Below are 26,979 nucleotides of genomic sequence, written 5' to 3' on the forward strand. Positions count from 1 at the left end.
TGGTCAAGTCTTCGAGCAACCCCATGGAAGGACAAGTGTTGCTCATCACCCCAGACATGGCATCACCCTATGATGTCTTCATCACGATGCCACTAACATTCCTGATGGAATGTGATGGTCATCATCTCTATGTCCATCGAACGGGCACGGGTGACTTCACCACCTTCCATGCCTTGATCTTTACTTGGAATAACCTGAAGGTCACTTGGCACCTCTACTCAGAAGACTCACCTCATCATGTTTTCAGTCAGTGGGTCGCTCTCCTCTATCTGCCACCCCTTCCAGGAATGCACTATTGGCATCCAACACCTAACTGGACACAAGTGATCAGTGTTCACTTCACGGATAAGGAAGAAGGCGTTGAACACTACGAGGTCAAACTATTCTGGATGTTCTCCGACCAAGTTACCTACAGAGACATCAAAACACCTCGCGAGTTCACGCCGGTCATCTTCCAACCCCTCGTTGCCATAATCGAGCATCCTGGATGGCTCACTGATGGTGTCGATGAACTGGAAGCAGTCCACTACCAAGATGGATCCATCTCGCATTAGGCACCTACTAGTTTCCATCCTCATCACCAGGAGGATCTCGACGATTGGGAGGTCATACATCACATCACCATTCCAGTCTACAGCTGAGTGGGCGTCCGAGAAGGACATTGATGGGTTAGTTTGATGAGTAATTGTCAAGGGTCTTGCCAGTTGGAAGGGGCAGCTTGTGTTACAGTTTCAGTGCTTCATGGTCACATGACAGTTTACGTTGCATGTGACACTTACTATTTATGGTTCATAGATCTGGTGGACATATTTTAGGGTTAGCAGTTTTTCATTTTCAGGATTAGACTCACTTTGGTATTTGCAATCCAGACTTCATTCTAGGTTTTCTATTTCACCTACGCTTTTCTTAGCTCACCAATTACCTGGCTCACAGCTGTTAAGCTCTGGTGTTTTATCTATCTTTAGAATAGTGGGACCCCCTGTACTAGTATCCCAGACTATAGGTCTGTGACTATATATAAGGGGCACAGATCATGAAGAGAAGACCAACCTCTTCCTCCTTGTTTCTAAGACCCATTCTTTCACTAGAACCCTTCTTGACAAGAAGCTTTCTCAATACTTCTGATTCTAATGGATCAGAAGGGATTTGCACTCACTCGCAAGGGGTATTCAAGCTCATGCACTTGTCTAGAGATCAGAGGGTGAACCTAGTAACCTGCGGGTGAACGTGCAGTAGCCTCCAGCGACCTAGCAAAGAGCAGAGTGTCCAAACCTCACTGCTGCACACTCCTAGGGTGGATCCTACTATAACATTCAATGAGGGAGCTAGCACGTGCTGTAAGGGCACATGGTTAGGAAGGTTCTGATGGAACACTTCATAACAATCACCATTTTTATAGGTTGCCATTCATGGGGTTGTCACGAAATGGACCTGCAGTGATTTCAGTGTTAATGCCATCCTCACTGCTGATGGTTATAGTCTAAATGTGATTGCTGACTGCAGTAACACTGATAGATTGATGCAAATTATGTCTCTTGCTGATGCAACTTCAATGGGGTTCTATCAACATGACTCTCTGAGAGCTGTGCTCTCACATAAACTGCCTCATTGATGAGTTCTGACTCAGAATGTCCGTGACCACCCTTTAAGTATTGGTTGTTCACTTACGAAAACTCTTGCTCCAAAGGATCAGAAGCTACTTATGAAAGCATGCTGTATTCTCATGATGGCAGACCATACAACCCAATCTACAGTCTGGGCATGAGTTAGATTGCTGGAAAATTTATTCTCAGGATGAATTAGCCTATCAGAGAGGTTTCTGGCCTTATTTTCTAGATTCTCAATGCATGCACAGAAATTTGAACATCTGAATCAAACTGTTGGAGCTCCATGGCAGTTCCCCATGCACTCACAGTGGCATCTTCTTGAAAATCTACTGATTCATTCACTGACAGTGGTGGCATAATATATAGATCTGACAGCAAGGAGCAGAACAATTGATAGCATGACTGCAAACATGTACCATTGAAGAATCAATTGGTGCTCCTTTGAATCCATATCCTCTTCATGAAGGAACCCATCAGAAGGTCTGCAAGAGAAAACTGTGAAGCCTGACAGTTCAGATATTGAGCCTTGAAAGCTGTTATATGCTCATTGATCATTTCTTCATTAATAGAGAAAGAGACATGCCAGTATCAACTCTCAAACTGCTTGGTCTAACAAACATTGTACACATCTTCAGTGAATGAGGATCACACTGATCATTGATGAAATTTCTAGAGCAGTCACAATAGGCAGCTGAGCAGACAGTAGAAAGATAATGGCCAGGGTAAGAAGGATGAAGTTGATTTGCTGAAGGCTAAAGTCCAAGCCATGTGCTGTTCCATACACTATCATGTGTTTGATGTCACAGACACCACAGACACATTGTAGGGTACATGTCATGGAATGCACAGCAGCATGTGTCATGTGGTTAGCTCACATGCCATGGGATGGGTTGCATTGTAGCAGTCAGCTCAATTTGAATATGAGCACTTGAATGGGTGCTACAAAGCAGTGAGAGCTAATTATAACTCATTTCATGGCCACCACAGCCACGAAGCTATCTCCTTGTGAAAGTTGAGACTCAAGTGCAGGATACTTTTATGAGAGGGACAGCAATGGCAGGGTGAAATCAAGGAAGCAGCAGAGCCAAGAGCGCATGTGCATGCAGAATGGGAAGGAACACAAATTAAGGTGAAAACTTTCATTCTGGCAGGGTCAGTGTTCTTTTGAGCCATACTGATCTTATCATCCCCCCTCTCCAAGCTGCAGACTCTGTGTCCTAAGATAAGTAAAGTCACCTCTGCTATTCTGTTGACTGCTGACATTGTCATTGTCTCAGTTGAATAACTTTGCCAATTGGTTTAACACACTTGCATTCAACAGCTGAAAAATAAACAAAGTATAGTAACACTTTCAACCATCATCTCTACTGCTAATGGCTCTCCACAGGGTGACAATTCACATGGTCACAATGCTGCAATTATGCTGGCACACTCTCTGGCTGCTCCTCAGACTCCTACATATGATACAAACAAGATTATCAAATACTCCCTCTGTTCCTTCACCATCTTTGTTTGTGTCATGGGTGTTGTGAGTGGTATTTTATACATGCTCATTTTCCATACCAATTACAAAAGCACAATGGGAATTATCAATTCCTTCACACATCCCAGTCTCCCATCACAGAAATCTATGCACTAGTCCCCTACCAATGTCACATACTAGTCTTTCTACCATCTACCTACACTGATGAATGCATTTCTGTTCATTTTGCCTCAAGTTGATGACCATGATGTGCTCATCCATGCTCTCTGTGTCATCTCCTATGCCATTTATGATTGTAAGCAGCTGTGCAGCGATGCACTTCTCAACCATCCCATCATCCTGATGTGAACAGAGTGCATTGACCTTATCATGTTTTGGATGATTGTCCAGCTAGGGTCATCTATGGACTCAACACAAAGTTGTGTAACACCAGGCATCAATTTGATCAAGGACCTAAAACTTGATGTCAGAATGCTTCAGAATGAGTCAAAATGAAAGTGGACAACATGATAGTCAACCTTAATGATGGTCATGAGTTTAATGGAGGCTTTTGCTGAATTCTATAGGCTGTCTGACCTTCTAAACACCATACAAATATATAACAATTGCTGCTTACCATTGTGAAAGAAGAGACGAGCACAGAAAATAGAGCTGGCAGTGTGTTTTGGGATCAGTGTACATGGTAAAAATATTGAAGAAAAAGTTCAAATCTTTTAAGCATCTTCACTGTCAATTTGTGATAAAAGTATACTTTTAACATTTTTTATTATGAAAGATGATGAAAAGATTGAAAGAAGATTGGATGAAATATTAGTAATCATTTCTGTAATCATTTAACAATCTTTCACACAAAATTATAATGCAAAGTTTCAAGATCTTTTTTCACTCTTTTTTGATCAAAGATATTGTGACTATGTCACACCCTTATTTTTATATACTAAGCTAGTACTATGATATGAAGGGTAATACTCAGGTTTATATATTAGCACTATACTAGTACTATGGTCAGAAGTGTAATATTAAGATTTTAATGTTAGCAGCATGCTAATACTAAGATTTAAATGCTAGTACTAAGTTAGTATCAAGATCTAACTGCCAGTACTATGCTAGTACTAAGGTCTAAAGGCTAGTACTCTGCTAGTGCTAAGTTAGTACTAAGATTTGAATGCTAACTATGCTAGTATCAAGCTAGTACTAAGATCTGAATGCTAGTACCAAGCTAGTACTAAGATTCAAATGTTAGTACTAGGATTTAAAGGTTAGTATTAAGGTCTAAACATTAGTACTATGCTAATGGCTAGTACTACAGTCTGAAGGTTAGTACTATGCTGTACTATGCTAGTATTATGCTAGTGCTAAGATGTAAAGATCAATACTATGGTAGTACTAAGGCTTCAAGAGATAGTACTAACATTTGAATCTAAGTATTAATCTTTATATTCTAATATTGGCTTAGTGTAGAATGATAATGATGTGACATGGTCACAATATGTTCATTATCTTTGATGTGAAAATAATGAAAAAAGATTCTGAAACTTTTTATCATAAGTTTGTCTGAAAGATTCAAAATGATTTAAAAAATGATTGCTAATATGTCATCCAATCTTTTTTCAATCTTTTCATTATCTTTAACAAGAAAAGATGTTGATAATATTTTTATCACAAATTGACAGCAAAGATGCTGAAACATTTTGAACTTTTTCGTTAATATCTTTACCATCTTTCATCTCAAATTATTGATTGTTTCACCCAGTGAGTATAGTGTTAGCACAGCACTAACCTTCAGACATAGATTTTTCTTAGCATTAGCATAGTACTAATATTTAAACCTTAATATTAATTTTCAGATCACAGTACCAATATAGTGCTAACATTTAAAAGTGAGTATTTACCTCTATTTCAGTACTAGCTTACCATTAAAACAATAACAATATAACTTTTCACATTTCTTACACTTTTATTATGCAGTTTGATCTCTCATTTTTGTCTTTTTATAGCTTTTTTGAGTCTGATAGGCAGAATACTGTAATGACAGCGATAATGAAGTTTGTTTTTGAATATCTCATTTTTTTAATGATAAAATCATGCACTAATGGACATTGATAAGAATGTATCAAGTTCATCAGAACATTACAATTTCTGAGGTATGAAGAAAGAGTTTGTACAGGACTGGGCACTTGTGTCAAAATATTCAGAGTGGCCTCAGAACTGCTTTCCATTATCTGAAACTTGATTGGGAACATCACTCAGGTCCCTAAGGTTCTCTGACTCCCTTTCTGAGCCTTCAATCTACTCTTCCAGGATGTCATAAACCTTGATGATACTTTACAATATCTGTCATTTTGAGCTGTGTCAAAGTATTCAGAGTGGTCTCAGAAAAGCTTTTAATTATCTTAAACTTGGTTTGCCAATGCTGGATGACTGGCATATTTATAGATCCTGTAGCCCTCACAATTATTCACTCTTTTAAGCTGAAAGTCTGCTATAGATAGATATAATCACACTCACCATGTTCATTGAGTATGTTGCATAGTATATATGCTTTTGATCAAACACTGATGCACTATACAAATCACACTTCGAAACATTGACCATAGCACAAGTAGAACCTGTCTGGCTGAACATATTCAGATATGCTATATAATCAAGATGATGAAAGATCACTCATGATGTGGAGCTGTATAGTTTGAACAGAAATGAGATATACCTGTAGAACTGATGGCAAGATGAATCTGACCTCACATTAATATTTTGTGAAATGAGGTTTGAAATGGCTAGAAGCATTGTAGCAAAAGTGAAGAAGATGATGTTTCAGCAAGAAAATAATCTCAAGCATGACTGAGCTAACTTAAATAAAATACTATTCAGACTATGGTATAGCATGATCCATTATCAAAGCTTAATTTCATATATTATCTTTAAAGTTATCTCACAACAGATTATCAAGGCATGAGGAGCTGCTTAAAGGGATTATAGGATTGTAAAAGCAATTGAAAAAGAAATGAAAGAGTATTGACAGGTTTGTGAATCAGAGTTTCATCAAAAGTTTACATAAATGGCTTAAGGCAGTGCTTAGGGCACAATTTTAATTAACCAAGTACAAGTGTTTTCAGGTATGAAGGCCTTGAATTGTTAGTGACAAAAGTATATAAATGAGTGAGCCTCATAGAATTGCACATATCTTTAGCATAAAGCATAAATTCTTAATCAACAAATACTCATTGAAAAGCTGAGAAAAATGGCTTTCTAATGCTATATTATTCGTGAGGATAACAGCAGCCAATCTGAAGATAGAAAGGCAACAGTGGAAATTAAGCAGATATCTATGCCCTTTTATTATTCACTGTATATGATATTTGAACTATATAGACAGTAAACAGCAGATGGTATAGTGGATAGAATGCTTGGTGCTTTCCAGAACAGTTATCCGGAGTTCAATTCCTGATCTGTACAGTTTTATGTGCTTTTAACTTTAAAAAAAGCGCACTGCATTGTGGTACAAACAATGCCAAATTATGATGTTTGCCATTGGTGCAACTAGCTAGTTGCACAAACGATAAACATCATAATTTGGTGTTATTTGTACATTGTGGGCAACTCAAAGTGTGAGAATTTAGATAATTAACATCTTCATCAAATCTGTGACCTTAACTCTTCGCTTTTTTGACTCGGAAAATTGACCACAGGCAGATCTGATTGCAGAGACATGGAAATGTAATTTACTATGCACTGTTGATATGTTCAAACATTTAAAAAAGTTAAAATTTGAATTAGAATTTCAACAATGCTTAAGATCTTTTTATATGCTCTACATAAATCAGTGACACCTTTCGTCATGTTCCTTCATGCATGTTATCATTATTGGACTTCTTTATGATATTTTCTGAACCTTCATTATAATCATGTAGCAGCTTTAAAAAACCATCAGCCACCCATAAAGCTATATTGCACCAACTATTCTTCCTGTACATTCAGGATGAGGAAATATCATCTAATGTAAGCTGCAATTGGCTCAAGGTACTCTAAAGCTTAAGTTCTAGTCAATATTTTAGTGTGCAGAGTCTTTTCACTTCAATACATAGCAATTTTCAATGTTGTTGCAAAAATGCCTTTCTAAGATTGTGCATAAACCATTTGTATACTGTAACATGGTTGATAATGCCTTTCATCATCAGTCCTCTTTTTCCTGTTTGTTCCTGCAATACAAACTCATATAGCCTTACATCAGGCTCAAAAAACCATTAGCCACATCACAAGCTGTGGCTCAGCCACTGAAGACAAATAAAGACAATCAATTTTACCATTGTGGCTGAAAACTCAGATTGCATTAACTGTTCTGCTTATACAGATGAAATGAAGAAACAGCATATGAAGTGAGGTATTAGAATACAATATAGTTCATTGTGCATGTGAAGGTTTCAAGTTATGAATGAAATCTAAGCATGGAAAGGGTTTCCACTTTAGCCACAGCAGCTTTGAATGCTACTGAAAAAATGCATTGTGAAAGCTGTGCACAAACTATTTGTACACTTTGTTAAGTCTTTAGTCATAATCTCTTTGCTTCTACACATTTTCTGAGCAACAAGAACATATGTAGCAAGCTCAAAAAATCATTAGCCACTCTAAGAGCTGTGGCTCAGCCACCAAAGCCAAATAAGGCAATTGATTTACTCCGGTGTGGAAAAGTTCAATTGCATCAGTAGCTTTTGTTTCTGTATGCTCAGGATGAAGAAGTTGAAGTGTAAAGCAATAAAATGTAAAGATCTGTTCTCATTACTCAAGCAGAGACTATCATAAGTTCAGAAAATGTTAAACCATTCATTTTACATCACAAAATGGTAAATGATGTGGTTTAAACCACTTTGAAGCCATTGAATGCCACAGTTTGAATCACTTTCAAGCCATTCAAGACAGTGATTTGAACTGCGTTGAAGTCATCAGCCCTTCAGGAATTAACCCTAGCAAATTCGGTGATGTGATTGGCTCTGAATATTTGCACCTGTTTGAACCAGCCATGTTGTGCAGGTTGAAACTCCAGCTTGTATGTTCATTAGAAATGATAATAAACACCAGTAACAATGAAATGTTATGTAGTAAGAAAATTTTGAAGGAAGGCCCCTCTCCTAACCTCAAGACAGGGGTGGAAAATGAAATCACTTTGTAATGGTTCACTGTTCCACATTTTGCTTAAGTATCTCACAGGAATGAAAAAACATCACATAGATACCTTAGCTCAAATCATGCAATACTGCCAAGGTTCATGAAATCCTTGGGGAGTAGGTTGAATGCTCAAGAAGGGAGTCAGAGGAGCTTAGGGACCTGAATGATGGCCTCAAATGAGTTTCAGATAATGGAAAGCAGTTCTGAGACCACTCTGAATATTTTGACACAGCTCGAAATGGCAGATATTTTGAAGTATCATTAATATTTATGAAGAATATCAGAACCTCAGATATTGTTTCTGCCAGAAATGGCCCTCTTACCCAAGTCAGTATGTTGATGCTCTTTACAAGTCAAGTCAGCTAGGAGTGTATATATAAATTGAATAAGTGATTCACAGCTGATGCATAGTTCAATAAATCATCAATGTAACTGACATGCCATGTAAGCGCTGAGACATGAATGGTATAAGAGATGGCAGCATAGAAAAGAAATGAAAATGAGGTCAAAAGAAGGGTGATTAGTGATTACTAATCATATAAGAACATCAAGATGCAAGAGCATGGTGGATAGCATGGAGCATTCATAGCAAAGCAAAAGCATATAAAGAGGACATAGACAGCAACAGCAAGTATGGCAATAAGATTTAGGATCAGCAAATCACTAATGAGAAGACTTTTAATAGCCTCATTGATGGCTTATAAGATTGCATATTGAATTTCAACATTATAGTGTGCTGAAAAGAACATTTCAGCATCATTATCTTTTTTTACTTAAAACATCAATGTGTTGTGAGATGATCAATCTGTCTGTGTAAATTAATGCACTAGAAAACTGAAATAAATGAATACAATTTCTGAGATATAAAGAAAGAGTTTATATAGAACTGAGCACTTAGGATATCTATGCAGCATTTTTTGGTCTCTGTGGGATACTTAAACAAAGCGTGGGACAGTAGACTATTACAAAGTGATTTCATTTTCTGCCCCTATCCTGAGGTTAGAAGAGGACCCTTCCTTCAAAAGTTTCTGACCGAATAAGGTTTTGTTCTTACTGCTGTTTGTTATCTTATCTAATGAACATACAAGCCGGAGTTTGAACCTGCATGATGCAGCTGATCCACATAGATGCAAATATTCAGAGCCAATCACAGCACTGAAATTGCTAGGGTTAATGCCTCAAGGGCTGATGGCTTCAAAGCCATTCAAACCACTGTATTCAGTGGCTTGAAAGTGGTTTGAACCATGGCATACATCATTTTGTGATGTAGAATGAATGGTTTAACATTTTCTGGACTTATGATAGTCTCTACTTGAGAAATAAGAACAGATCTTCACATTGTATTGCTTTACACCTCAAATTCTTCATCCTGAGCATACAGAAACAAAAGCTATTGATGCAATTGAAGTTTTCCAGATCAGAGTAGGTTGATTGCCTTATTTTGCTTTGATGGCTGAGCCACAGCTTTTGGTGTGGCTAATAATTGTCTGAGCTTGCTACATATGTTCTTGTTGCTCAGAACATGCATAGAAGCAAAGAGATTATGACTAAAGCTCAACAGCATATGCAAATAGTTTGTGCACAGCTTCAACAATGCATTTTTACAGTAACATTCAAAGCTGCTGTGGCTAAAGTGAAAATCTTTTTCATGCTTAGATTTCATTCACAACTTGAAACCTTCACATGCACAATGAAGTATATTGTATTCTAATACCTCACTTCATATGCTGTTTCTTCATTTCATCTGTATAAGCAGAATAGTTAATGCAATCTGAGTTTTCAGCCACAATAATAAAATTGCTTGCTCTTATTTATTTGCCTTTAGTGGCTGAGCCACAGCTTCAAGTGTGGCTAATGGTTTTCTGAGGGTACTACATATGTTTCTATTGCTTGAAACTGCATAGCAGAAGAGAAATAATGATTAAAGGCTTTATAAAACATGCTGAAGTATATAAATGATTTATGCACAGCTTCAACAATGCATTTCTACAATAACTTGGGTAAGAGGGCCATTTCTGGCAGAAACAATTTCTGAGGTTCTGATATTCTTCATAAACCTTGGTGATACTTCAATATATCTTTCATTTTGAGCTGTGTCAAAATATTCAGAGTGGGCTCAGAACTGCTTTTCATTATCTGAAACTTGGTTGGGCCATCATTCAGGTCCCTATGCCTCTCTGACCCCCTTTGTGAGCATTCAATTCACCCCTTCAGAATGTCATGAACCTTGGTGATACTTCAACATATCTGTCATTTTGAGCTGTGTCAAAATATTCAGAGTGGCCTCAGAACTGCTTTTCATCATTCAAAACTCAGTTGAAAACATTACTCAGGTCCCTAAGCCTCTGATTACCTTCCTGAGCATTCAATCTACAACTCCAGAATGTCATGAACTTTATTGACACTTCAAAATATCTGCCATTTTGAGCTGTGTTCAAATATTCAGAGTGGCCTCTGAAAAGCTTTTCATTATCTGAAACCTGGTTTGCAAATTCTGAGTGACCAACAAAGTTATAAATTCTGTAGCCCTCACAATTATTCACTTTTTTAATCTAAAAGTTGGCTATAAATAATAATCACACTCACCATGTTCATTGAGTATGTTGTATAGTATATATGCTTTTGATTACACCCTGATGCTCTATACAACTCATACTTTGAAACATCAAACATGGCATGGCTAAAACTTGTCTGGCTGAATACATATTCAGATTTGCTATATTATGAAGATGTTGACAGATCACTCATGATGTGAGGCTGTATACTTGTAGGATTAATAACAAGGTGAGTCTGACCTTTATGTTAGCATTTTGTGAATTGAGCTTCAGAATGGCTGAAAGCAGTACAGCACAAGTGTAAAGGAGATAATCCTTTCAAGCATAACTTTAAACAAACATGAAGATGGCTTAAGAAGAATATCCTCAAGACCATGGTATGGTCTAATCAATTCTCAAATTTTAATTTCATATATCATATTTGAAAGTCATCTCAAAAAACACATTAGCAAGATATGAGAAGATTACAGAATTGTAAAAGCATTTGAAAAAGAAATGAGAGGGTATTGACAGGTTGTGCATCAGAGTGTGATCAAAAGTGTATATAGATGCCTTAAGGCAGTGCTTGTAAAGGGTTGATTAACCAAGTACCAGGGCTTTTAGGTTGGAAGTCTTTGAATTGTTAGTGACAAAGGTGTGTAAATGAGTGAGCCTGATAGAATTGCATATATCTTCAAAACAAAGCATAAATCTTTGATTAACAGATGCTTATTTGAAAGCTGAAAGGAATAGATTTCTAGTGCTATATTATCTGTGAGTATAGCAGCAGCCAATCTGAAGATAAAAGGGAAACAGTGAAAATTAAGGTGGCTGAAAAGTAAATTGCAACAATTATTGGTTGAACAAGGAATAAAAAGTGTCATAACTTCGGAAAATGCTAAATGATACATTATTCAGATGATAGCATACTGTTGGCCAGATTAGATACAGCAGAAAATGATGAAATGCAAATGTTTGAAGTGTTTTGAAAGCATTCAATTGATTTGATGAATATTGACCGCAGATACAGCACTCTGATTGGCCATGAATATTTGCAGTTATTTGGATCAGCCACCTATCAGATTTACACTCCGATTCAAACCCAGCACTTCATGAGCGTAGGCAAAATTAACATTTTCTGAACTATAAGCATGATGCTCAGAGCCCCAGGAAGAAGATCTTTTAATTTTAGAGAAATGGAATTGAGATTAGCTCAAAGCATTGTGTGCACAATGCCAAGCTATGATGTTTATCATTCAGGCAACTAGCTAGTTGCACTAACAACCAACATCATAATTTGGTCTTATTTGCACATTGTGACAACTTAAAGTGTGGGAATTTAGATGGCTGACATCCTGTAGCCTCAAATCTTCGCTTTTTTGAGCCGGAAAATAAACTGCATGATGTTCTCATTGCAGGGCATGAAGATGTAGTGTACTGTGTATTATTCATGTGGTCAAACATTATAAAAAGTCGAAATATGGATCAGAGTTCTCAACAGTTTACCATGGTGGCTGAAGACTCAGATTGTCTCACCTATTCTGCTTGTATGGATGAAATGAGGAAATACCATACAAAGTGAAGCATCAGCATGCAGTATACTCTATTGTACATGTTTACATATCAAATTGTCAACAATGTCTAAGCCTGCTAAGGTTTTTCAGTTCAGCCACAGCAGCACTAAGTGTTATTGTAGAAATTCATTGTTGAAGCTGTGTATAGATCATTGATATATTTCAGGATATGGTATAAAGCTTTTACTCATTATGTCTCTTCTTCTGTGCATCTTTCAAGCAATAGAAACATATGTAGTACCCTCAGAAAACCATTAGCCACACTTGAAGCTGTGGCTCAGCCACTAAAGGCAAATAAGAGCAATCAATTTTACCATTGTGGCTGAGAACTCAGATTGCATTAACTATTCTGCTTTATTAAGCCTCAGATTAGGAACACGGAACGTGGGTGAGCATCCAGGATGAAGGAGGATGCGAGATGATGCAGATCTTTCCGATATGGCATTCTTTTATATATACATGTACACATTTGGAAATATTATCTAATCCCTCAGCCACATTGGTCTGGACTCTCATTTGTGAGGGCCTTGATACCTCAGCTTGTCCTCGAGCCTCAGTCGTGAGGTTCAGCTTTCTCAACACTCTCCCGCAAGCCGATGAACATCCCAAGCAAACGGGATAGCTTTTGATGCTGCAGTTTGGGGAGTGCTTTCGTAAAAATGTCCGCAATCATATCTTCAGTAGGACAATAAACAATATTAATACATCCTCTTTGTTGCTGTTTATGCACATAATGATATTTTACATCAAAATGTTTGGAACGCACATGAAACTGAGAATCTTTTGCAATTGCAATTGCAGAATTATTATCCTCATACAACAGGGTAGGTTGGGACTGATTGAAGCCTATTTGTTTAAATAAACTTTGCAGCCACATGGCTTTGTGGGCTGCTGCTGCAGATGCGATGTATTCTGCCTCAGTTGTAGATAATGCGACCATGGTTTGCTTCTTGGCACTCCACGTTATCGTGCCTGATCCGAGGCAGAACACGAAGCTGAAGATGGATTTTCGATCGCGTATGTCATTTGCATAATCAGCGTCAGAAAATCCATGGAAATACACGTAATGCTCAGATTGAGCGCGTGTGTCAGCCTGATTTTTAAGGTCATAAGTTATTCCAGCATCGCACATTTCTGTGAGATATCAGAGCACACGTTTAGCAGCTGTCCAATGCGGCAACGCTGGCTTTGCTGTGAACAAGCTGAAGTGTTGCACGGCAAATGCGATATCAGAACGGGTCACTACAGTGGCATACATTAAGGAACTGATTAATGACGCATATGCATTGCTTCGATCAGGCACGCTATCATCATTATCTTCTTTCTTCTCGAGCATTATGTTCAGATCAAGAGGCATTCCAACAGAATTAGCATTCGCTAATCCGTTTTTGAATAATAAAGCCTGTATGTATTGAGATTGAGAGATTTTAATCGTGCATTTAGCGCGATCTCTCATAATTTCAATATCAATGATCTTATGAGATTCTCCTAAGTCAGTGACTTCAAACATATTTTGAAGTTCCTTTTTAAGAAGTCCCATAATGCTCAGATCATTGGTGAATAATAATAGATTGTCTACCCAAATGATGACAATTTCTATTTTATTTTCTTGGATTCAGATGTATGCGCATGGATCTGCGAGTAAATGTTTGAAACTCACATCTAATAAACATTCATTTAATTCAATATTCCACTCACGACCTGCTTGTTTGAGTCCATATAAAGTTTTTCTAAGGCAACATACTCGATTTAATCTGTCGCTATATCCTTCAGGTTGGCGCATATACAGTGACCCACAAAACTGTTGATAAGATTGCTTACTTCGACTTGTATGATGAATATCTCCTCTACCACTAGGTCAAATAAGTGTCATAAGAGCTCATTTGAAAGCCTATTATCATGGCTTTACAATGCAGTTTTGTTTATATTTTTAACATATTTTGATCTCAAGATATTTGATACTCTTTGAGGGCCACTCTTATCAACAGTTTTGTGGCACACACACAAGTTCTCAGAATATTGTGATTCTTGACATGTTGACAGGGTTCATTGTGGGAACATTGATTGATGTTCATGTTTCAACTTGAACAATGTACAAACAGCCATACACAACTCTTCACACTCAACCAACATCATGCCAAAAGCCGTTGCTACTGAAACTGTCAACCATGTCATCGCTTTGCTTCAGAATGGCAAATTTCTTCAAGAAATTGAAGCTTTGACTGGGCGACACTATTCTACCATCAGTAAACTGTGCTCCACACACTGTCTCACCATTCCTAAGGCCAAAGGAGGGCATCCTTCCCTTCTTACTACTGTCAATCTTCGCTATGCTACTTGACTTATTGGGACTGGCAAGGCTACCACATCTCCTGCTGTGGCCAGAGCTCTTGCAGATGTTACTGGGAGGGTTGTCAATGCAGATACAGTGTGAAGAGGGTTGAAGAAGGCAGGAATGAAGGCTGTAGTGAAGCAAAAAAGGCCTTTACTCTCTACAAGGCATCAGAAGGAGAGGATGGACTTTGCTTTGGCTCACTAGTATTGGACTGGAGAGGACTGGAGAAGGATGGTATGATCAGATGAGACAAAGATTAACAGGATGGGGTCAGATGGAAGAAAATGGGTGTGGAAGAAGCCAGGGAAGAGCCTCAGTGATAGGTTAGTGGAAGGGACTTAGAAGTTTGGAAGTGGATCCTTGATGATGTGGGGCTGTATGGGCTGAGATGGTGTGGGGTATGCCTGCAATATTGATGGCAGGATGGATGCAGACCTTTATGTCAGCATTCTGGAGGATGAGCTGCAAAATAGCCTGGAGGATTGGGGAAAACTGTGGAGGATGTGGTGTTCCAGCAAGACAATGACCCCAAGCACACCAGCAAGAAGGCCAAGGATTGGTTCAAAGACCATGATTTCAACACCATGCTATGACTCTCTCAATCCCCAGATCTCAATCCCATAGAGAATTTGTGAGATCACCTCAAAAGCAGCTTGCAGAGTATCAGGAGCCACTAAAGGGAATTACTGAGTTGTGGGAAAGGGTAGAGAAGGAATGAGAGGCCATTGGGAAGGAAGTGTGTCAGAATTAGATTGAAAGTATGCCAAGGAGGGTGGATGCAGTTGTGAAGGCAAAGGGAGGCTATACCAAGTACTGAAAGTATGAGTTTTGTAGAACCTGAATATGTGCCACAAAACTGTTGATAAGAGTGGCCCTCAAAGAGTATCATATATCTTGGAATTAAAATATGCTAAAAATATTAAAATACTGAATTGAAAAGCTATGATAATAGGCTTTCAAATGAGCTTTTAGGACATTTATTTGGCTCAGTGGTTGAGGAGATATTCACCATACAAGTCGAAGTAAGCAATCTTATCAACAGTTTTGTGGGTCACTGTATATTTCCTCTTTAAGGGATCCATTCACGTATGCTCCTTTGACGTCCATTTGTTAGATTTCCCAATCAAGGACTGCTGCCAAGCTTAGGACTGCACGAATCATTTCGAGATGCACAACCAGCGTAAAGGTCTCTGAGAAATCCATTTCAGGAATCTGAGAGTACCCTTTCGCTACCAGACGTGCTTGATATTTAATAATTTCACCTTCTTTGTTTGTCTTCTTAACAAGAACTCATCTGTTTCTGATAGGTTTGCGATCAGGAGGGAGATCTACCAGATCTCATGTTCCCATGTCATGCAATTGTCCAAGTTCAGCTTAGACAGCCTTCTTCCAGCTTAGCCATTCAGAAGATTGCTTTGCATCAGCTAGTGTCTTAGGCTCATTTGCTTCTATGTTTTGGGGAGCGTTCATGGCTATATAGACAAGCTCTGCAAACAATGCTTGATCTGCAATGCGTTCATCGTTCACGCTCAGATCAAGATCACTGATGCTCTGAGCTTCTTCCAGTTCTAGTATGTCGTCATCTTCTGAGGACAAATCATCGATGCTCAGATCATTCAGCAATCAATAATCTTGCTGAACGGTTCTTCTGCTCGTCCTTCTAGGCTCAACAGGTGCATCATATTCTCGTCTTTTTCTCTTTCGAGAATTTTGATCGCTTCCTCGAGCCAGATCAAGGTCTCAGGATGGATCATCACCTAATGCAAATATCTGCACATCGCTATTACTCTCGGACTCCCCCACACACTGTGTATTTGCAGGCGGATGCGACTCTCCAAATGGAGAATCAGTAAACTCAGGTTCTAGTGTAGGTAAGAAATGATAATTATGCGTTATTTTAATTTGACACATTTTAGCATCATAATATCTAATTGCTTTGGGACCGTCCATGTAACCAACAAAGATATGTTTGCTGGCTCACAGCGCGAGCTTAGATAAGTTGAGTTCTTCATCAAGAACCCATATAACGCAATCAAACTGTCGAAGGTGAGTGATATTTGGTTTTTTATCATTCCATTTACCGTCTAGAGTGGTGCCATTGAGCGCACATGTAGGCGCACAGTTTTTATATAAACTGCATGATGCACTGCTTCAGCTCATAGGAAACGAGGTAGAGTGTGGGTGAACAACATTGCACGTGCTAAAGAAAGCAACGTGCAGTTGAGATGCTCTGCAACACCATTCTGGGGAGAAGAATATGGTGCAGTAGCACCGGTCTCAATTTTCTGAGAATGACACCAATCAGTAAGATCTGAATTGAGGTACTCATGTCCATTGTTAATTCAGATCATCCTCGGCTGATGACTGAATCAGCGATCAAGGTACGTCATATATTCTTTGACCTTCTGAGAGGTCTTGTCCTTTGTTTTCATAAAAAGGATGACACTGTGATGTGTGACATCATCAGTAAAAGTAATGTAGTATCACCAACCTTGTAGAGCAGTCGTCGGAGCAGGTTCCCACACATCAGTATATGTTAATTCACCGGAGATCTCACTTCTATGATCAGTGCTCTTCAGGTATGGCTTGCGAGAGAACTTTACCTGGATGCACGCTTCGCACGTGAAATTGTCGGAGTTCGAAATGACAGTGAAGCCATCAACAAGTGATTCTCAATGAAGGCACTTCAGCGCATCTTTCCTGATATGGCCATAAATACGGTGCCACTCTGCTCATGTATGCGGAGTGTGTTCCTGCATTGCATAGGTGATGCTCGATGATTTAGACAATGGTCGCACATTGTCAGTGAAATATAAATAGCTCTGACGTGTGGCAGTAGCCAATGTCTTCCCATTTTTATCAATGAGAATAGCTCTTTTATTTTCTGCAACAATGCGACCACCTGCAGCATCCAGCCGCCCAAGCAAAATTAAGTTGTGACATGCCTGCAGCGCATATAGCACATTATTAAGTTGAAATCACACTTTCTGATCTCTAAATGTGCTTTCGAGATCTACAGAGCTGCAGCCAACTGCCGCTAAGCTCTCCAGATTTAATTAGAAGATGGCATGATTCTCGAGCACTTGATATGATGTGAAGATCTCATGTCAGTTTGTGACATGCAAGGTCATCGCTGTATCGGCAATCCACGAATAAAAGGAAGAAATATCTTCATCAAAATTACCTAAAAATACAGTGTTCTGATCTTCGTTGTAATCATGCGCTACAAATGCGCGTTCTTTGCCCTTCGAGGATCCTTCACCCTTGTTGGTGCGATCCACTCTCTTCTGCCTCTTTTCATCAGGTCTCTTCCACCACTGCAGCCACTGGCCTTCCTTTCTGCCTCCTTAGCAAAGCATTCAGCTTTGGTGTGACGTGGCTTGCTGCAGTTAGAACAGATGATTGCATCGTCTGAGGACTCAGTTTTAGCTCCAGGATTCTTCGGACGCTCTGAAGGACGCTTCCTCTTCCTGCGAGCGGCTATCATTGCTTGATCCATTCTCGAGCTCAGATCGTGATCTTTGCGGCGACGTCACTCATCAAGAACTATCTCGATGAGTTGTTGTACAGTTATGTTCCTCTTCCTCTCTCTTTCTTGCCTCTGTTCCTCCATTTTCTCATTGTCACTATCAATGAGCTCACCTCAGAATCTGAAATAGGTGTCTGTGAACGTCTTTCAGGTATCGGGCAACGAGGTGACGATGATGTTACAAAATTGCTTGTCGTCAATCTCATTTCTCATGACATGTAGTTCTTCTCGAATCTTGCATAACTCCTTAATATGCTTTCCGATGTTGTCTCCTTCACCCGCATATGTACGGTAGAGACATCGAATAAGAGAATCGATACCGCTTTGTCTGTGTTGCTCCTTAACCATGCAGAGTTTCTTCCACATGTCTCGAGTAGATGTCGCACCTGTCACATTCACAATCTGGTCGTTGCTGAGATTGATCGTGATAATGGTGTACGTGGAACAGTCTTTCTTTTCTCATTCTTTGATCTCATCTTCGTGCGCTTGGATCTCTTCGGAGTCTCCGACGATTTGAATCTTGGTTTTCTTTTTCTTGTCCTTAATCCATGGCAAGAGCTCTTTATCATCGAGGATGGCCTCCATCTTGGTCTTCCAGAGCATCCAAGTGTCTTCTTTTAAGAGCTCGATGTGCGAGTACGACAATTTCTTTTTCTCTTCAGCTATGTTGTCAAGTAATAATATCAAAGCAGTTGATTGATAAGATTCGAGGTTAATCTGAAAGCCCGAGGCTCATAACCTATTAAGCCTCAGATTAGGAACACAGAACACGGGTGAGCGTCTGAAATGAAGGAGGATGCGGGATGATGCAGATCTTCCTGATATGGCATTTCTTTATATATACGTGTATACATTTGAAAATATTATCTAATTCCTCAGCCGCATTAATCTGGACTCTTGTTTGTGAGGGCCTCAGTACCTCAGCTTCTCCCTGAGCCTCAATCGTGAGGTTCAGCTTTCTCAACATGCTTGTTTTGATAAAATGAAGAAACAGTATATAAAGTGAGGTATTAGAATACAATACACTCCACTGTGCAGGTCAAGGTTTCAAGTTATAAGTCATATCTAAGCATGGAAAGGTTAGCCACAGCAGCTTTGAATGTTACTGTAAAAATGCATTGTTGAAGCTGTGCACAAACTATTTGTATAATCTGTTAAGTCTTTCATCATAATCTTTTTCCTCCTACACATTTTCCGAGCAACAAAAGCATATGTGGTTAGCTTAGAAAGTCATTAGCCACACCAAAAGCTGTGGCTCAGCCACCAAAGCCAAATAAGGCCAAACAATCTACTCTGGTGCAGAAAACTTCAATTGCACCAATAGGACTTGTTTTTCTATCCTCAGAATGAAGAAGTTGAAGTGTAGAGCAATAAAATGTAGAGATCTATTCTCATTTCTCAAGTAGAGACTATCATAAGTCCAGAAAATGTTAAACCATTCATTCCATATCACAAAATGGTGAACGCCATGGTTTAAACCGCTTTGAAGCCATTCAATACAGTGGTTTGAATGGTTTGAAGCCATCAGCCCTTCAGGCATTAACCCTAGCAAATTCAGTGCTGTGATTGGCTCTGAATCTTTGCACCTTTTTGGATCAGCTGCGTCGTGTAGGTTCAAACTCTGGCTTATATGTTCATTAGAAAAGATAACAAATAGCAGTAAGAACAAAATGTTATCCAGTAAGAAAAATTTGAAGGAAGGGCCTCTCCTAACCTCAGGACAAGGGTGGAAAATGAAACCACTTTGTAATGATCTATTGTGCCATGCTTTGTTTAAGTATCCCACGAGGGTGAAAAAATGCTGCATAGACGCTCTAAGTGCTCAGTCTTGTATAAACTCTTTCTTTATACCTCAGAAATTGTAACACTCAGTGCTGCTGTGGCTGAACTGAAAAACCTTAGCAGGCTTAGACATTGTTGACAATTTGATATGTAAACATGTACAATAGAGTATACTGCATGCTGATGCTTCACTTTGTATGGTATTTCCTCATTTCATCCATACAAGCAGAATAGGTGAGACAATCTGAGTCTTCAGCCACCATGGTAAACTGTTGAGAACTCTGATCCATATTTCGACTTTTTATAATGTTTGACCACATGAATAATACACAGTACACTACATCTTCATGCCCTGCAATGAGAACATCATGCAGATTATTTTCCGGCTCAAAAAAGCGAAGATTTGAGGCTACAGGATGTCAGCCATCTAAATTCCCACACTTTAAGTTATCACAATGTGCAAATAAGACCAAATTATGATGTTGGTTGTTAGTGCAACTAGCTAGTTGCCTGAATGATAAACATCATAGCTTGGCATTGTGCACACAATGCTTTGAGCTAATCTCAATTCCATTTCTCTAAAATTAAAAGATCTTCTTCCTGGGGCTCTGAGCATCATGCTTATAGTCCAGAAAATGTTAATTTTGCCTACGCTCATGAAGTGCTGGGTTTGAATCGGAGTGTAAATCTGATAGGTGGCTGATCCAAATAACTGCAAATATTCATGGCCAATCAGAGTGCTGTATCTGCGATCAATATTCATCAAATCAATTGAATTCTTTCAAAACACTTCAAACATTTGCATTTCATCATGTTCCACTGTATCTAATCTGGCCAACAATACAGTGACCCACAAAACTGTTGATAAGATTGCTCACTTCGACTTGTATAGTAAATGTCTCCTCAACCAATAGGTCAACTACATTGTATAGGAACTCATTGGAAAGCATATCAGCATGGCTTTCTAATGCAGTTTTAATCATATTTTTACCTTATTTTGATCCTAAGATATTTACTAATCTTTGAGGGTCACTCCAATCAACAGTTTTGTGGCACATATCCAGGTTCTACAAAACTCATACTTTCAGTACTTGGTATAGCCTTCCTTTGCCTTCACAACTGCATCCACCCTTCTTGGCATACTTTCAATCAGATTCTGACACACTTTCTTCCTAATAGCCTCCCATTCCTTCTCTACCCTTTCCCACAACTCAGTAATTCCCTTTGGTGGCTCCTGATACTCTGCAAGCTTCTTTTTGAGATGACCCCACAGATGCTCTATGGGATTGAGATCTGGGGATTGAGAGGGCCATATCATAGTGTTGAAATCATGGTCTTTGAACCACTCCTTGGCCTTCTTGCTGGTGTGCTTGGGGTCATTGTCTTACTGAAACACCACATCCTCCACAGTTTTCCCCAATCCTCCAGGCTATTTTGCAGTTCATCCTCCAGAATGCTAACATAAAGGTCTGCATCCATCCTGCCATCAATCTTGTAGGCATACCCTACACCATCCCAGCCCATACAGCCCCACATCATCAAGGATCCACCTCCAAACTTCTGGGTCCCTTCTACCAACCTATCACTGAGGCCCTCCCCTGGCTTCTTCCACACCCATTTCCTTCCATCTGATCCCATCCTGTTAATCTTTGTCTCATCTGACCATACCACCCTTCTCCAGCCCTCCACAGTCCAATATTGGTGAGCCAAAGTGAAGTCCATCCTCTCCTTTCAATACCTTGCAGCGAGTAAAGGCCTTCTGTGCTTTACTACAGCCTTCATTCCTGCCTTCTTCAACCCTCTTCGCACTGTCTCTGCATTGACAACCCTCCCAATAACATCTGCAAGAGCTCTGGTCACAGCAGGAGATGTGGTAGCCTTGCCAGTCCCAATAAGTCAAGTAGCATAGCGAAGATTGGCAGTAGAAAGAAGGGAAGGTTATCCTCCTTTGGCCTTAGAAATGGTGAGACAGTGTGTGGAGTGTAGTTTACTGATGGTAAAGTAGTGTAGACCAGTCAAAGCTTCAATTTCTCGAAGAGATTTGCCATTCTGAAGCAAAGCGATGACATGGTTGACAGTTTCAGTAGCAACAGCTTTTGGCATGATGTTGATTGAGTGTGAAGAGTTGTGTATGGCTGTTTGTAAATTGTTCATGTTGAAACATGAACATCAATTAATATTCCCACAAAGAACCCTGTCAACACACCAAGAATCGCAATTTTCTGAGAACTTGTGTGTGTGTCACAAAACTGTTGATAAAGAGTGGCCCTCAAAGATTAGTAAATATTTTGGCATCAAAATGTGATAAAAATATGACCAAAATTGCGTTAGAAAGCCATGATGATATGCTTTCCAATGAGTTCTTATACAATGTAGTTGACTCATTGGTTGAGGAGATATGTACTATACAAGTTGAAGTGAGCAATCTTATCAACAGTTTTGTGGGTCACTGTATACTATCATCTCAATAATCTATTATTTAGCCTTTTTTGAAGTTATCACACTTTTTATTCCTTGTTTAACTAATAGTTGTTGCAATTAAGTTTTAAGCCATTTTGATTTTCACTGTTGCCCTTCTATCTTCACTTTGGCTGCTTTCATGCTCATGGATAATATAGCACTAGAAATCCATTCTTTTCAGCTTTCAACTGAGTATCTGTTGATTAGATATTTATGGTGTTTGAAGGTATGTGCAATTCTATCAGGCTCACTCATTTATACACTTTTATCACTAACAATTCAAAGCCTCCAAACCTAAAAACCATAGTACTTGGTTAATCAATCCTTTGTCTTAAGCACTGCCTTAAGGCATTAATGTAAACTTTTGATCAAACTCTGATGCATAAACCTGTCAATACCCCCTCATTTCTTTTTTAATTGCTTTTACAATTCTGCAATTTCTTTAAGTGACCTCTCATACCTTGCTAATATGTTTTTGAGATGACTTCAAAAATGATAGATGAATCTTTGAAAATTGATCAGGCCATGTTATAGTCTTAAGAGCATTCTCTTTAAGCCATCTTCATGTCTGTTTAAAGTTACACTTAAACTATTATCTCCTTCACACCTTTGCTGTAATGCTTCAAGCCATTCTGAAGCTCATTTCTCAGAATGGTAACATAAAGGTCAGTGTCATCTTTTTATCAACTTTACAGGTAAACAGCCTCACATCATGAGTGATCTGTCATCATCTTCATAATACAGCAAATTTGAATCTGTATTTAGCGAGACAAGTCCTAGCCATGCTATGTTCAATATTCCAAAGTACCATTTGTATATGTAGTGCATCAGAGTTTGATCAAAAGCATACATACTATACAATATACTCAATGAACATGTTGAGTGTGATTATATTTATCTATAGCAGACTTTTAGCTTAATTAATAGTTGTGAGGGCTACAGAACCGGTAAGTATGTCAGCCACTCAGGATTTGAAAATCAAGTCTAAGATAATGAGAATCTCTTTTGAGGCCACTCTGAATATTTTGATACAGCTTAAAATGGCAAGTGTCTTGCTACGATCATCTACACTGCCATATTTGCAGCATGATTACTAGCCATAAGCTTGTAATTTTTCTTGTGAGGTTTAATAAAAGCAAAAATATCTTCTAAAACTGCTATCTTTACCTCATGATTCTTTCGCTCCTCTTTCAATTAATGAATAGCAATGTAATACTGATCAGAATTAAGATCTGGACATGGGCTGACAATGAGATCGGCCGCTCCTACTTTCAGGTTTGCTTGCAGACCTGTGCTGAGAGAAAGATAATGGGTTTCTCACCAATTTTGATATGCATGTCAACCTGCTCATGATATGAGAGAATTCGCATTCTGTGCATCATCTCTTTCCTTTCAGCATGATGCAGTCTAAGTCCTTCCTGAAGCATCAGAAACACTGCTCTCATGATCTGCCATGAGCAATGTCACCAGAAATGTCAGCAGCGATGATAGAGAGTGCATCGCTGACTATCCTGTCAGACTCAAAATCTGCTGACATATTTTGCTTCTTGATGACAACAAGTGCAGATTTGGATCCAGCGATGATGGTGACAGCATTTTGCTGCTAACAACCGCGGGTGGCTTGCTGTCTGATGAAGGAGTGAGCTTCATATTTTTGCTAGGAGAAGATAGTGAAACATCAGTGAGGGCTGATTCACCAAGGTTCATGACATTGTGGGGAAGAGATTAAATGCCCAGCAAGAATGTTGAAGGACCTTAGAGACCTGAGTTGTGACGCAACCAAGTTTTGGATAATGAACAAGCGCTTCTGAGGCCACTCTGAATATTTCAAAACAGCTCAAATCATGCAGTATTTTCAAGGTTAATAACATTGGGAGGGTATTGAATGCCTAGAAAGGACATCAAAGGGCTTGAATAAAAAGCTCTCCTAATATTACACGTTGCAGTATTTCATATTATTGAAAAAGATGACACAGATATATATTGCTGAATCTGTCAAAGAGACTGATATTTTAATGTGTCAGGACCTCAGAAATCGTTTCTGCAAGAAATGGCCCTCTTACCCAAGTTCAAATGAAGAGATGAAATTGAAGAAACTCATACCGTAGATGTCTACATAGTTGTTTCTTAATTAATTCTGCCGATGCCAACAATCGACCATAAGACACTGTTTTGCTTACAGTACTGACAATGCCAGAAAACTTTGAACACAATTGTGCAGGCCGCTTTGAAATATGGGATGGTTCCCCTTCCAAGCCACTGTATGATTATTGCTTTTCGTGCTGCAACCTAGCAAATCCAGCACATTGATTGGCCCGGAACACTTCTTTTCTATTTGGAACAGCCGATTACGCAGATTGAAACTCCATTAGTAAGAACAGATAAAATGCTCTGACTCCTGACTCCCATCAATACTCCCTCAAATTCATGACAGCTAAATCAAAACATTTTGATCAATGAGCATGACATATGCAAATGATACACATAACGTCTCAATGACCGCATGAGCAGGTCACCTTTAGTTGTCATCGCTAGTCCAAATCAGCCATGCTCATTGCGCGACTTCCTGTGAAATCGGTCTTAATTGGCTATTCTATATAAGAATGAGACCGCTCTTTACTCTTAGAGCAACGATTCTAGCCTAACTATTAAACAGTGGCTTTTACAATACGGAATTTGAATGCAGTGTTATGCAGTGAATTTGTCTATATCATAGTACTAAAGTTTAGGCTTTGACCACATTACTGACGAACCATACCATGACAGCACTATGAGATTCTTGCACCTTTTCCTTGTTTCAAACTCTTGCTGGTCACAACTCCACGGTTGCACAGCCAATTATGAGCAATAGTTTTGAAATCATACACTCGCATTGAACAACATCGATACCGACACTTACTGACTCTTAACTCAGCATTACATCAATCTTCTCATAAGTTTATCGATACCTGTGCTATTCAGTGCATCGATATCTGTGCCATGCAAATTAATGCAATTTTATGTACAAGTGAGCGGACTGACATTGCTTTGTCCTAATCTTTACTTCTCCATACATAGGAATGATGCTGCTGACAAAATCATCCATAATTGGGCATGACATTCGCATCGATGCGTCCGCCAGTTTTGACTGCTGTAGCAATCATTGTTACAATACTACTTCACCGAACAAGATTAGAAGGTCCTGATATGTTAAGTGATCTGTTGATACCAATGCATAATGGTTATATAGTCTACACTGCCGGAAAGCTAAATTTATGATATGTTTTCAGTTAGTTGCTGTATACAGCATATGTTGCACTATTCTGACTAGGAATTCATTCATCAAATCAGATGTAAAAATTCACACTGTTTTTATTGTGATGACATGATGCTTTAAGGTAGTCGCATATAGTCGATGGTCTGTCTATTTATTTAGACAATTCAAAAATTATCGAGCGAAATAATCATTGGATCAGGCCTAACACAGGTCATGGCAGATGTTCAATGAAAACCTTGAAAAGAGCATATATGTACATTTGAATCAGTGTTCACCAATGAAGTCAAGGCATCAGGAGTGGCAAGATGAGAAATCGTACTAAATTCAGTTGTATCAGTGATGTGATCAGCAACTGCAAAAACAATGCTATCTCCACATATACATGCGTCCAGTTAATTTCACATGGATGAGGACACGACTATTGGAAAAGATCTGGTATAGATATATCTACAGTTTCTATTTTGCCATGCTTCAATTGCAGCGTAATCTTATGGTCTTCATTACAATATTGCAATAGGGATGTGAACGCAGCAGATTTTTGCATTTCTGAGAAGTTGCAGCTTGTCAGTCTATGGAGAATGTTACCTATCAAAACAATAAGTCTGTCAAGATATGCATTTGAGTCCTCAGTTGATAGTTTACATCAGTTTCGGTATGGCAGACTTTATCTTCCCGAGACATACGCGTAATTACGCTATTTGTGGGACTGGGGCAATCTTCGCCAGAAGAATGTTTCCTAAATCTGTAACATGTTCAACAGGTGATACTGCAAGATATATTCCAATTTGAGCTATGTTAAAATATTTACAGTGACCTCAGAAGCTTTTCATTATCTGCAGCTTGGTTGAATCCACCATTCAGCTCTTTACAGCCCTTGATTTCCTTTCTGAGCCTACCATGACCACTTCACAGTCATGCTTTCAAGTTTTAGATAGTGATATTCGTCGATTCATTTCTGCACTAATTATTGTGCTCAGTTGACTAGTTTTTCGTCTTCACCCCTTTAGATGTACTTCTCATTAGAGGTGCCCTGTTGGCCATGTTCTCTACCTCAAATGTTCTCGTGCTTGTCTTGTTGAACATCTCACATCTATGTGATCGACCATGGCCTGTAACTTGAACGACAGCAATGAACAGGGTACTGGGCAATGCAGACAAATGCTTAGTTATAGATTCCTCAAGCAGACTTGCCAGCAGTGGCCACCATTTTATGCAGGATCTCACTATCTGGTGATTTGCTTATCTCGCTGACAGGATGC

General features: G+C 38.9%; 1 protein-coding gene across 1 annotated transcript; it reads right to left on the minus strand.

Moving 5' to 3' along the window:
- Positions 1-18,681: 18,681 nt before the first annotated feature.
- Positions 18,682-23,341, minus strand: LAESUDRAFT_754228 (uncharacterized protein; the record flags this gene model as incomplete). Its single annotated transcript, XM_040911861.1, has 3 exons — positions 18,682-18,884; positions 21,148-21,365; positions 23,319-23,341. 3 exons carry the CDS (start codon positions 23,339-23,341, stop codon positions 18,682-18,684), a joined length of 444 nt encoding a protein of 147 aa, XP_040770744.1.
- Between the last annotated feature and the right edge of the window lie 3,638 nt (positions 23,342-26,979).

The sequence above is a fragment of the Laetiporus sulphureus genome (assembly GCF_001632365.1).
Source record: "Laetiporus sulphureus 93-53 unplaced genomic scaffold LAESUscaffold_1, whole genome shotgun sequence".
Taxonomy (NCBI): Eukaryota; Fungi; Basidiomycota; class Agaricomycetes; order Polyporales; family Laetiporaceae; genus Laetiporus; species Laetiporus sulphureus.